Source organism: Heloderma suspectum, chromosome Z (genome assembly GCF_057233095.1).
Source record: "Heloderma suspectum isolate Gila_16-S chromosome Z, 16-S_ref, whole genome shotgun sequence".
NCBI classification, from domain to species: Eukaryota; Metazoa; Chordata; class Lepidosauria; order Squamata; family Helodermatidae; genus Heloderma; species Heloderma suspectum.
The window spans coordinates 4,504,240-4,517,226 of record NC_139476.1 but is presented as its reverse complement, the minus strand read 5'-3'; the positions used below and the strand labels follow the sequence as shown (position 1 = coordinate 4,517,226).

Sequence of the window (12,987 nt, the reverse complement as noted above, 5' to 3'; positions counted from 1 at the left end):
TATGCAAATGTAGTCATAGTAAAATAACTAAAATAAGAAAACACCGGCCAAAATTGCACATTTCCCCTGTTAAAGCATGAAAATGTGCATTGGAGGGGGGGGGGATCTGTGCTTTTGGGTGTGGATTTGTGCATGGGGGGTATTTGCACATTTGCGCATGCAAATTTATGCACATTTTGGAAACTGGAAAAAATTCAGTTCTGCCTAGGGGATGAGAAATATTATCTAGACCCATTTCAATCTGGCTTCAGACCCAGCTATGGGACAGCAACAGCTTTGGTCGTCTTAGTGGATGACCTACGCCAGGACTAGACAGCAGGAGTGCGTCCCTGTTGCTTCTGTTGGACCTCTCAGAAGCTTCCGATACCATCGACCAGGCTATCCTTCTGGGCCGCCTCGCTGGGGTGGGGCTTGGAGGCACCGTTTTGCAGTGGCTCCATTCCTTCCTGGAGGGGCGGACCCAGAAGGCGGTGCTGGGGGACCTCTGCTCGACTCCCTGGCCGTTGGCCTGTGGGGTCTCTCGGGGTTCTGCTTTGTCCCCTGTGCTATTTAACAGATACATGAAACCACCAGGGGAGGCTGTCCGGAGTTTGGGGGTTCGGTGTCACCAGTACGCTGATGATGCCCAACTCTGCTTTGCCTTTCCACTAATTCCCAGGAAGCTGTTCGGGTGCTGAACGGTGTCTGTCGGTGGTAACAGACTGGATGAGGGCAAACAGACTGATGCTTCATCCAGACAAGACAGAGGTGCTCCTGGTCAGCTGAAAGGCGGATCAGGTAGGGGCTCGGCTTGTGCTGGAGGGGCTGCGCTCCCCCTGAAGACCCAGGGTCGCAGCTCGGGTGTCCTGCTGGATTCCGTGCTGAGCCTGGATGCCCAGGTTTCGGCGGTGCCCAGGAGTGCATCTGCACCGCTAAAGCGAGTGCGCCGGCTGCGCCCATTCCTTGCACTGCCTCACTTGGCCACAGCGACGCACGCCTCAGTCACATCCCACCTGGATCACTGTAGCGCGCTCCGCATGGGGCTGCCTCAGAAGAGCGCTCGGAAACTTCAGCTGGTGCAAAGAGCTGCTACCAGACGGTTGCCTAGGGCTGGCTACAGGGAGCATACTGCTCCCCTGCTAGAACAGCTCCACGGGCTCCCAGTCTGTTTCCGGGCACAATTCAAAGTGCTGGCCATGTCCTATAAAGCCCTAGATGGCTCGGGTCCAGCTTATCTGGAAGACTGTATTCTCTCCTATGAGTCTGCTCGTGCCCTGAGATCTTCCGGGGAGGCCCTTCTCGTGGTCGCGCCGCCGTCACAGGCTCGCCTGGGGGGAACGTGGGAGAGGGCCTTCCCAGTGGCTGCCCCAAGACTCTGGAACTCCCTTCCCAGGGAGGCCAGAGTGGTACCTTCCTTGCCATGTTTCCCGCAGGCAGGCAAAAACGTTTTTGTTCCGGCAGGCCTTTGGCGATAGCTAGTCTGGACCTGTGAGAATAAGATGGATCGGTACTATTGTGGTCTGTTAAAATTTTGATATTTTATACAATTTTAATATTATTGATGATTTAATTATATTTTAACTTTTGTATATTTCTATTTATATGGTTTAACCATACAAGTTTTAAATGGTCTTGAGTCCCAGTATTGGGGAAAAGGTGGGATATAAATATGATGATGATGACAGAATGAAAGGCACCTTATAATTGGCAAAATACAGACAGAACAGATTTTACAAAATCATTCCTACTGCAACATCATTTGTGCTGGTGGCATGACACAGTTGGATACTGTTCATTGGATGAGTTTCAGCTGTTGAGGCCCAAGGATGTGGACAAGGTGTTCCACCTGGTGTACACCTGCCTTCTTGAACCTGCTGCTGAAGTGTTGGGCTGCAGGCAGCCTGCAATTGCCATGCAGACTGGAGTTCATGGGAGCTGCTGTCCCAACATATCTGGAGGCCACCGGATTGGATGGGGTCGTCTTGGTGCAAGATGGGGACGAAAAGGATTATCGGCCTCTGAGAACTTGAGTGGGGAGAGAGAATTAAGCACTCTGAGGAACACCTCTGCAGACTGCAGGTGGTTAGGGCAACATTTGCAGAGCCAGAAGAAGCAATCCTTGCTCAGTTCTTTTGTTTGGTTTTTCAAGCCGTGGGAATGTAACTCCTTTTTTTTTTTTTTTAACACCCACCCCATTCATCACGATTTCTGCTGTGGGATGTCAAGATAAAGCAGCAGTAAATTAGAAACTGCTAAGGAGGAGATTTGGGAGTTTGAAAGCCTAAGGTTATTCTGTCTTTTTAAAAAAGTAAAATAAAAATAAAAACAGGAACACATCATCCTTCTCTCCCTTCATATTCGTGCCTGGCCATGAAGGACTGTTATTCCCACATCTCCATCCTCTCAACCTCAGAATCATCCAGTTGCCATGGTGATGCATCATTTCCTTTCTCCCCCCCCCATACCCTGGTGCCATCAGAAGCCGATGATCAAAGTCTCCATCTCTCCCAAGGATGGTGGATCCTCATTTTTCAACCCCCTTCATGTGCCCCATTCCTGGCATGCATCCACAGGGTATGTTGGACCTCATCAGAGCTTTGCCAAGTGGCCCTGTAGGCCCCTGCCATTTTTTTCTTCATGTTCCCACCTGTGGTTAGGGATGGGTGAACTCCCCCGCACCCACCTTGCATGCTGCTCACCGGACTCCTGCCTCTTGCCCAACCCTGATGGGTATGCAGGACAATGCACCAGGTGGCGAGAGCTCACGGCGTCCTTCTTGTCCACGAGCCACCATCTTGCACAAAATTGCAGGTAAGTTATTTACAAACATTGCCATCTTGTGCAAAATGGTGGCTGTCATTAGCACTGTTTACACAAAATTGTGGGCACAAATGGTCGGCAAGCTCGGGGATCCGTGGGCTGCCATCCAAGAGGCCAAGCTGGTGAAAAACCGCCAAGCTTGACCCTGTAACTAGAGTCTGCTGACATCCCTTCCTGTGGTTCATCGCTCTGCTTTGCTGAGCAATCGATAATGGTGGTGGAGCATGATGGGAAAACTTGACCACAAAATTGGGCCACATTTGCTGGGGCTGATAGGAGTTAGCATCCACCAACATCTAGAGGCTGCAGGTTTCCTACCCCTGAGGTGCGGACACCAACCCCGTTTCATGAGGTTGCCTTTCCCTGGCGGCCAATGGCATAGCGGAGGCAGGGCTCATAGGGTGCAGCACCAGGACGTCTTTTTATCAGCAGGGATGCTGATGTCATCTGTCACCCTCCTCAGACTTCCCTGTTCCCCCTGAGCTGAGCTGCAGTCTTCACTATAGCTGGGGGGGCTGGACTTGACGGTCTTTTAGGCCCCTTCCAACCCTACTATTCTATGATTCTATCTTCGACTTGGATTCCTGCATTGAGCAGGGGGCTGGACTCAATGGTCTTATAGGCCCCTTCCAACCCTACTATTCTATGATTCTATCTTCGACTTGGATTCCTGCATTGAGCAGGGGGCTGGACTCAATGGTCTTATAGGCCCCTTCCAACCCTACTATTCTATGATTCTATCTTCGACTTGGATTCCTGCATTGAGCAGGGGGCTGGACTCAATGGTCTTATAGGCCCCTTCCAACCCTACTATTCTATGATTCTATCTTCGACTTGGATTCCTGCATTGAGTAGGGGGCTGGACTCAATGGTCTTATAGGCCCCTTCCAACCCTACTATTCTATGATTCTATCTTCGACTTGGATTCCTGCATTGAGCAGGGGGCTGGACTCAATGGTCTTATAGGCCCCTTCCAACCCTACTATTCTATGATTCTATCTTCGACTTGGATTCCTGCATTGAGCAGGGGGCTGGACTCAATGGTCTTATAGGCCCCTTCCAACCCTACTATTCTATGATTCTATGATTTTCCCAGCAACAATATTTGGTTCCCTTCCCTGTCGTCATGCAAAGTATTTGTGTGTGTGAGGGGGGGGTTGGCTTGGTCTCGAATGAGCAATGAAGACCATGTTTGGACTCTTCTTGAGGGCGTGGCTATGGGGATCATTTTGATGAATGCCTGCCCTTCCAAATTGACCACTATGCCACTGGCAGTGACTCAACCCATCCACCAAGCCCTCCAGATCTCTGTAATGACAGTGCTGCCCTTGTCACCATTCAGACAGTTTTGTTTCTCCCATTGTGAGCCTTTGTGTAGGGTTGCTGGGTCTCAGATTGGATGTGGTGTTGCAGAGAAATGCTTTGTGCATGCCCAGATTTGTTCTCTGTGGTACGGGTTCAAGGCCCTCCTCTGTGTCCCACCAGTGTGAGACATGCACTGTGGTGGGACATGGGAGAGGGCCTTCTCTGCTGTTGCCCCCCGGCTGTGGAACGCCCTCCCCTTGGAGGCCTGATTGGCACAGACATTGGTCTCGTTTCAGCACCAAGTAAAAACATGGCTTTTAAGCAAACCTTTGAGGGCTAAATGCATTTCCTAAAGTAGCACACTGTTTTAATTGTTCATTGTTTTAGATTTTAACCGGTACTAGCTTGTTTAATGGTTTAATATGATTTTAGCTGTTTGAATTATTTATTGTTTTATACTGTTTAAAATGATTTTATCTGTATGTGGCCCTGAGATCTTAATGATACAGGGTGGGATACAAATGATCTTTTGCTCAGATTGAGCCTTTGTGGGTGATCATCTCAGTGTCTCAGTCTTTTTTTTCCCCCTCATGTGCAAACTCTGGTGCCTCTGTGATGTGTTCACAATTACTGTAGAAGGAAGGAAGGAAGGAAGGAAGGAAGGAAGGAAGGAAGGAAGGAAACTAAGTTGCATGGAACTTGTGGCTTTCTCTGCGGCACTGGCCATGAACTTCTTGAGCTCATTAAAACAACACGATTTGACAGCTTGCAGCACGGAAGCCAAGTCTGGGGGCTTTGAAGTGTGTGCAGCATCATAGATCTTGCGTTTTGGATGCACAGCATTGCTGGGAGGGAGGCGAGGATGTCTAGAGGAGAGGCATCTTTAATCTGAGGCAAGCGTTTGGCCCTAAACCCATGTTCAGAATGCCAGAAATCATCAGTGGAGTATAGGAATCCATCACAACCAGTACAGTAGAGATGGGCAACTTGGCACACCTTCTGAATGTTTTGGACTACAAGTCCCATCAGCATGGGCAATGGTCAGGGATGCAGATTGGTGGGAGATTCAGGACACATAAAAGGCAGTCCTTCACACAGCACAGAGTGAAACTATGGCATTCACTACCACAAAATGTAGTGATGGCCACCAATTTGGATGGCTTTAAAAGGGGGTTGGACAAATTCCTGGAAGAGAAGAATGCTATCAATGTCTACGAGTCCTGATGGCTATATATTACATCCACAATCAGAGGCAGTATACTGGGGACCATGAGTGGGAGGATGCTGTTGTGCTGATGGCCTACTTGTGAGCTTCCCATTGGGGCATTTGGTGGCTGCTGTGGAAAACAATGTAGTTTGAACAGCTGAACAGGGTTCTTGCTTAAGTGCGATTTAGGAATTGAGGAAGTCAGGGCCAAGTAAACCCCTGGAACAATAGGGAACGGATGTCGTATTCCAACTCCCCTGCTCTGCTCCATGGTGTAGCACAGCTTTCACCAACCTGGTACACCCTCCAAATGTTTTGGGCTACAATTCCCATCAGCCTCTACCAGCATGGCCAATGGTATGGAATGATGGGAATTCTAGGTCAAAGGATCTGGAGGGTGGCCTTTTGCTTATCCCTGATGTATAGGGTGTGTTTCTTTCTACCTAGATCAGTGTTTCCCAAGCTTTCAATAGATGGGCCATATTTTTAAGATCAGAGAGGGAGATATGCTTCAATCCACCAGCAAAAATAGATACATTGACTTTCTCACTCAGCTTTCCAGCAGAACGGTAAAGCATCCTTTTATGAATAGTGGATAGCTTCATTCGCATTACCTCTTAGTTGTCTAGTCAGTTCAGGGCTGGGCATGTGCATTAGTCAACGATTAGGGATAGCACTGATTTTCAAACGTTGGTTGGGGGGATGCTCGTAATGGCAATCTTACAACCTTGCTTCCAAACTCATTCTGAGCTGAGCCGAACCCCAACAAAGTTCAGACCTGGCATTCTGAATTTCTGGCATTCTCAAAATCAGCATTTAGCATGAGCGTTCCAGTGCTGTGGGTCTCAGGGGGAACGTGCACACAAAAAATTCACATAGGTGAGGGAAAATGCACAAAACTGCATTTCAGCAAAATAAAGTACTTTAGGAAATGTATACACAGAAGAAATATACACAAAATTTAGGAAAAATGGGTACCCCCAAAAAATGCAGATTTCCGTACAGTTGTTGTTTTTTAATCACCATCACCATTGCAAGTTTATGTGGAAATGGGAGAGAACCAGTTTGACCTCCAAAAACCAACCAGCCTACTGAGATGGACAGATCTGCCCATTCATAGTCTACAACAGAGGTGAGCAACTTTGGGATGTACAGAGGCCACTTTTCACCTGGGGGCCACAACTCCCCTCCCCCCTGCAGTGCTGAAAAAATATAAAGATAATTTATATATATAAAGATAATTCCATTGGTAGAGGCGTTCAGAGCACCGTCTGGTCCAGTTTTATTGGATGAGTTTCAGTTACTGAGGCCTGAGGAAGCGGACAAAGTGCTTGGCCAAGTCCGATCGACCACTTGTGTGCTTGACCCTTGCCCTTCATGGCTTATTAAATCAAACAAGGAGGGGTTGTCCGGCTGGGTCCAGGAGGTTGTAAATTCCTCCTTGAGAGAGGGAGTGGTGCCTGCCGCTTTAACAGAGGCAGTAATTAGACCACTCCTGAAAAAGCCTAACCTGGACCCAGAGGATGTTAACAATTATAGGCCAGTGGCCAACACCCCCTTCCTGGGCAAGGTGCTTGAGCGGGTGGTTGTAGGATAGCTCCAGGCACTCTTGAATGAAACGGATTATCTAGATCCATTTCAATCGGGCTTCAGGCCTGGTTTTGGAACGGAAACTGCCTTGGTCGCCCTGTGGGATGACCTCTGCCGGGAGAGGGACAGGGGGAGTGCGACCCTGGTGATTCTCCTGGACCTCTCAGCGGCTTTCGATACCATCGACCATGGTATCCTTCTGGATAGGTTGTCTGGGTTGGGAGTTGGAGGCACTGCACTACAGTGGTTCCGCTCCTACTTGGATGGCCGATTCCAGAAGGTGGTGCTGGGGGATTATTGCTCTGTGCCATGGCAATTGTGCCATGGGGTTCCACAGGGCTCTATTTTATCCCCCATGCTGTTTAACATCTACATGAAACCACTGGGAGAGGTTATCCGGAGGTGTGGGCTGTGGTGCCATCAATATGCGGATGACACCCAGCTCTACCTCTCTTTCTCATCAAAACCAGGTGAGGCAGTGGCTGTTCTGAACCAGTGCCTGGGCACGGTAATGGACTGGATGAGGGCTAATAAACTGAAACTCAATCCAGACAAGACGGAGGTACTGTTAGTGGGTGGTTCGTCTGCCCGGCTAGGTGATATTCAACCTGTTCTGGAGGGGGTTGCACTCCCCCTAAAGGATCAGGTTCGTAGTTTGGGGGTGCTCTTGGATCCAGAACTGTCACTTGAGGCACAGGTGAACTCAGTGGCACGGAGCACTTTTTATCAGCTTAGGCTGATATACCAACTATGCCCTTCTCTGGACAGAGATAGCCTAGCTACAGTTCTCCATGCTCTGATAACTTCTTGTCTGGATTACTGCAATGCGTTATACGTGGGGCTGCCTTTGAAAACGGTCCGGAAACTTCAGCTGGTCCAAAATAGGGCAGCAAGATTGTTAACAGGGACTGGCCTGCGAGCTCATATTACGCCAGTACTTTTCCAGCTGCACTGGGTGCCAGTCCATTTCCGGGCCCGATTCAAAGTGCTGGTGTTAACATTAAAAGCCCTTAACGGCTTGGGGCCAGGTTACCTGAAGGATCGCCTCCTCCCATATGTGCCTGCCCGGACCTTAAGATCATCCTCAGCGGCCCTTCTCCGTGAGCCCCTGCCAAAGGAAGTGAGGCGGGTGGCTACTAGGAGGAGGGCTTTTTCTGTTGTGGCACCCCGGCTCTGGAATGAGCTCCCTAGTGAGGTTTGCCTGGCGCCTACATTGTACTCCTTTCAGCGCCAGGTGAAGACCTTTTTATTTTCCCAGGCATTTTAGCGTTTTAGCTTTCTAAATTTTTATCTTTGCTGTTTTAAATCTGTATTTTAAACTCCTGTACTGCTGCTAGGTTTTATTGTGGTTGTATTGTTATATTGTGGTTTTAATGTTCTATATATTTTAAATTGTTTTATTGTGTGTTGTTTGGTTTTAATTTTTGTGAACCGCCCAGAGAGCTTCGGCTATTGGGCGGTATAGAAATGAAATAAATAAATAAATAAATAAATAAATTTAAGGATGTTAAATTGGGGTGCAATCCTATGCAAGTTTAGACAGAGAAAAGGCCTACAACTGGCTGGGGTATGCTGGGAGTTGTACGACTTTTCCCTGTCTAAACATGCATAGGATTGCGCTCTTAAGAATGTTAACATGGCACCCGGAGTGGCTACGGAGCACCAAACAGATCAAATTTAGCTTGTTTTCAAGCTACTTTTGACATTTTGGGTGCTCCATAGTAGCTACAGAGCACTAAAAGGGTCAAAAGAGCTTCAAAAGGGCCGCTCCAGACACCATTTTGTTTTTGAGACCATTTTTTTAAAAATTGGGGGAACAGCGGGTGCAGCGGCCCGCCCCTGGTCTTATAGGTATTAGCATGATATTGCATTTTCCAGCCAGAGAGGACATGGCTGTAGAAGTGGCAGCTGTGGGTTTCCTTCATTGCTAAGACTCGCTGGGCAGAACCAATAAAATAAAATAAAATCAGATATATCAGAAACAAATTAAGAACAGAAAGGAATTGTGTATCATAACAATGATGTACAACACAGCCAGTGAAAAATTTATTATGCATGCTTGTTGTGGTGAAAAGCAAAAGAGGGGTTCTATAATCCAGCCAATATTTCATTTGCTACTTGCTGATTTTAAAAATAACATAATTATAATCAAATAACCTACGTGTTTTGAAATGTGCATCTTTATATTTGGATATCCGGCCTGCTTTTACTGAAATTTATGTGTAATCTATTCTTTTTTTTCCCTTTTTTTTTCTCTCTAGAATATTCATAGAATAATAGGGTTGGAAGGGGCCTATAAGAACATTGAGTCCAATCTCCTTTCGAATTGTAATATTCGAAACTGAGGGCTTTAGAGTATGTTGTTAAATTTTCAGTTTTTTTCGTTTTGTTATGTTTTTGTCTGCTTGTTTTGTTTTGTTGAAACTTACAATAAAAAATTGATGTAAAAAATAAAAATAAATCTTTGTAAAGAGGCTCAATACAACTATAAGAATGTTGGAAGTTGCCTCAGACCAGGTGAAGGAATTTGTCCATCTATTGCAGGATTGTCTGTCAAAGGCTTCTCCAACTTGGTGACCTCCAGATGTTTGGGACTTCAAGTCCCATCAGCCACAGCCAGGAATGGTCAGGAGTGCAGGGTGTTGTCATCCAAAACATCTGGAGTGTGCCAAGGTAGACGAGGCTGTTCTATACTGCATTAGGGATGTATGAGAAATTAGTCTCAGTTCGTTTTTGATCGGGATTTACCCAGCTGACACCTTCTCGACTGAAGACAGACTCAGACAGAATGTGTGGTCTAAGCCCATCCATTTCCAAGCTTGCAATGTGATTCACACACCCCCAAAAAAGGAGTGTTCAACAACAGGCATGCATTTGAAAAATGCACATGAAAAAAATGCGTGCTTTTAAAAAATGCACACACAGCCATTTCAGTCAGCAGGAGAAGAATACATGCATTTCAAAGATGCACACGATTGATGTGTACATTTTAAGATGCACAGAAAAATATGCATGAGTTTTCATTAAAAAAAAGCAAAGCCCACAATACGATATGGACTTGAGTCAAAACGAGCTTGAACTCAGTAAGCTCGAGTTTTGCCGATTTGGACATCCCTGCAGTGCATACAAAAATGAGCATAACCAGAGAAATGAGCATGGAAATATGTGAGCATTGGGGGGGGGGGGTGTTTTAGAAAAAAACTGCAAACTGATGTAATGGGGCAGAACAAACTTAGGGTGCAATCCTATGCATTTTTAGACAGAAAATAGTCCTACGACTCCCAGGATCCCCCAGCCAGCCATGCTGGGAGTTGTAGGACTTTTTCTCTTTAAACACGCATAGGACTGCACCCTTAATGTTGGAAAATGAGAAGCTCCATGCCGCTACAGAGTGCTGAACGGGTAAATTTAGCTTGCAAGCAACCACTCCATACTGCTACGAAGCATTTTGCCACCCAATTTCAGAGGCAAAGTGTTGTTGTTGTTGTTTTTCCTGGAATGGCCCCCAGCCCTCTCACAGTTGCACAACCCTGGTCTGAATGAATAGACAGTCCCTTGTTGGTTTTTATGTACTCCCCTTTTTCAGTTCTAGTGACTAGGAGCATATATAAGGTGTGGTCCCGTGGCTGGCGGAGAGCTTGTCTGGGGTTAACATCTTGCGGTGATTAATATACTGGCCTTTTTCCAGCATGACGTTTCGGGCTTGCCTTGTGCCTTTTAATCTGGGAAGATCGCAGATCTTTTTCCCATTCCTGGCACGTGTGGTTCTTGTGATGCAAGCAGTTCAGAGAATGTAGATTGCGAGAGGCACCTGGTTCAAGGTGGTAGGAAGTGTCTTAGGGCTGTCATCTGTTGGCATCCGGCAAACAAATAAGACTGGTGAATATCCTGGGTTGGTTTTTTTGTGCTCCCAGCTTCCAGACAGCTTCTGATTTCCAGATCTGCCACCCGGTCATCGTTTTACGTCCTCCCAGCTTTTGGGATCCAGGTCAGAATTACGAGCAATGTGGGACACTCCAGTTCTTTATTATCAATTTGTGCTTGGTTGACTGTGGTTAATAGTTGTTGTTTATGATAAGTGAGTGATGTGGGGTGTTCTTGCTATGCATTATCAATTTCTTATTGATTAATTATTGTTATGGCTGTTTGTGTTGATCCACCATTCACACTTGCAGTTTACAAAGTAACAGGCGAGTGAGATAGGTCTCTTCCCCCTAGGAGTTTACAATTTGAAACAAGTCTGAAGTCAGAAAGGTTGTGACAATGGAACCGAAGGGTACACTGAGGAGGAGAGGTGGGGGGGGGGGTTGTACGTCACTGTGTAACACCAATAACAGGGCATAGAATAGTCTATCCAAAATGTTCCAAGCTACTGCATTCATTGAATATGCATTTTGGCAAAATAGAAACAATGTTTACACGATTTTGTCTATTATTCTGTTGCCTGTAGAGGTGAGCGAGTGCTTGGAAATTTCTTCTTGTTTAACTCTGAGGGAAATGGATTTGAGCAGTTCTGAAAAGAATGGGAAGATATCGGGTAATTCCCCCCACCCTACCCTGAGCCAATTTGTGAGGCAAGGAGACATTGCCCACCTGTCTCCACTCTCCTCTTCAGTCCCTAAAACCATCCCTGCAGTGACAGCTCCAGGTTTTTATGGGCCCTGGGGCAAGACACCCTCAACGGGCCCCCTCCTTCAAGGAGTCTCCCTTCTCGCCACCATTGCCCCCAGCTGCCTAGATCCTGATCCTCTTTCTTATCCACTTGCTTGCTCGACAGGGAGAGCGCCAGGGAGCAAGGAGGCTGCGGCCTCTCCTGCTCCTCCTTCTCACCACCAGCGTTGTCTGGGCCGGAGCGAGAGGCAGGCGAACACGCAGGTTGCAAAGGTGGAAAGTAGGAGCAAGTCCAGGGGGCTCTTGTTACTGGGGTCCTGCTGAGGTGTGAGCCCTCAGCAGGTGCCCGACCATGCCAATTCCTGACACCAACCTAACATCCCTTCCACACACACCCAACACACTTTCCCTTCCCTTCATTCCGCAGTAACACTGAGCAAGTCACCCTGTGGGCTTTACGAGCGGGTGGGGACTAGAACCTGGGTCTTCCCGCTCCTAGTCCAAAACTCTAACCACTACACCACACCGGCTGTCCAACCCTTCAAAGCTCTTTTCAGAGCTTGGTTTGGGAGAAATTCGCTGACATCTCTAGAACTTGCTTTTGGGTGAGTTGACCAGATTGTAATGTCCAAAGCATTTCCTGAACATTACCTCGGCATGTCTGTCCATACCCCTGTATGGTAGGATCAGAATTATTATCCCCATGCCGTGCAGGCAGGGGTGGGGAGTTAAGGATGAGAGATGGGTAGCTTGCCAAAAGCCACTGAGTGACTCAGTAGCAAGCCCTGGTGTTACCTCTATTGCAGGAGTGTTGAACCACTTCCAGCCCGAAGGCTGAATTCCATTTCAGAAAAGCTCTCAGGGGCCGCATTCCAGCAGCGGGCAGAGTCAAATGCGAAGGGGCAGGACCAAAATGCAAAAATATACCAGCACGTTGCAGCTGAAAGCTCTTCCTGCCAGCAGCTAAGGTCTTAGGAGAGGTATTTCAACCTTTTAGAATGGGGAAGAGGAAGTGCATAAAAATCAAGAAACAACCAAACAATAGGTAGCTGGTGAATCGGGGATGGAGCCAGGAGAAAGGAGTGTGGCCTGGGGAAGGGGGTGGGGCTCTCTGGGGAACTCTAGGGGTTGTGCACCCTTGCTCTATGGCACTCCTGTTTTTTGTTAACTTGCTGTGAAAAAATGTAAGGAAGCAAAAATGAACAGGTGTGCCAAGGTTGGTACAGACTGCCCTTGACTCTGATTTCCTTTTCTTTTACATAAAGAGAGAGAAAAAAAATCACTTAGCTCAGGAGTTCATTAAGGGCTTTTTATTATTATTTCACGTGCGGCTGGTTTTTAATCAGCTTAAGACGGCACCTCAAGGGGGACTGCTTTGTGATACGTTCTGCCTTCTCTTTATGGCTAGAAGGGAATGCCTGCAGCAAATGTCCTTCTGTGGAGTTTGACGCGGCTACAGTTTATTTAATTAAAGT

The 12,987-nt window shown here is 47.3% G+C and overlaps 1 protein-coding gene across 1 annotated transcript; it reads left to right on the top strand.

Annotated features, from left to right (window-relative positions):
* The first annotated feature begins 1,175 nt into the window (after positions 1–1,175).
* LOC146333528 (uncharacterized) lies at positions 1,176–8,168 on the top strand. Its single transcript, XM_084826366.1, has 2 exons — positions 1,176–1,318; positions 7,670–8,168. The coding sequence occupies exons 1-2, from the start codon at positions 1,176–1,178 to the stop codon at positions 8,166–8,168; spliced, it is 642 nt and encodes a 213-aa protein (XP_084682492.1).
* Positions 8,169–12,987: the final 4,819 nt, after the last annotated feature.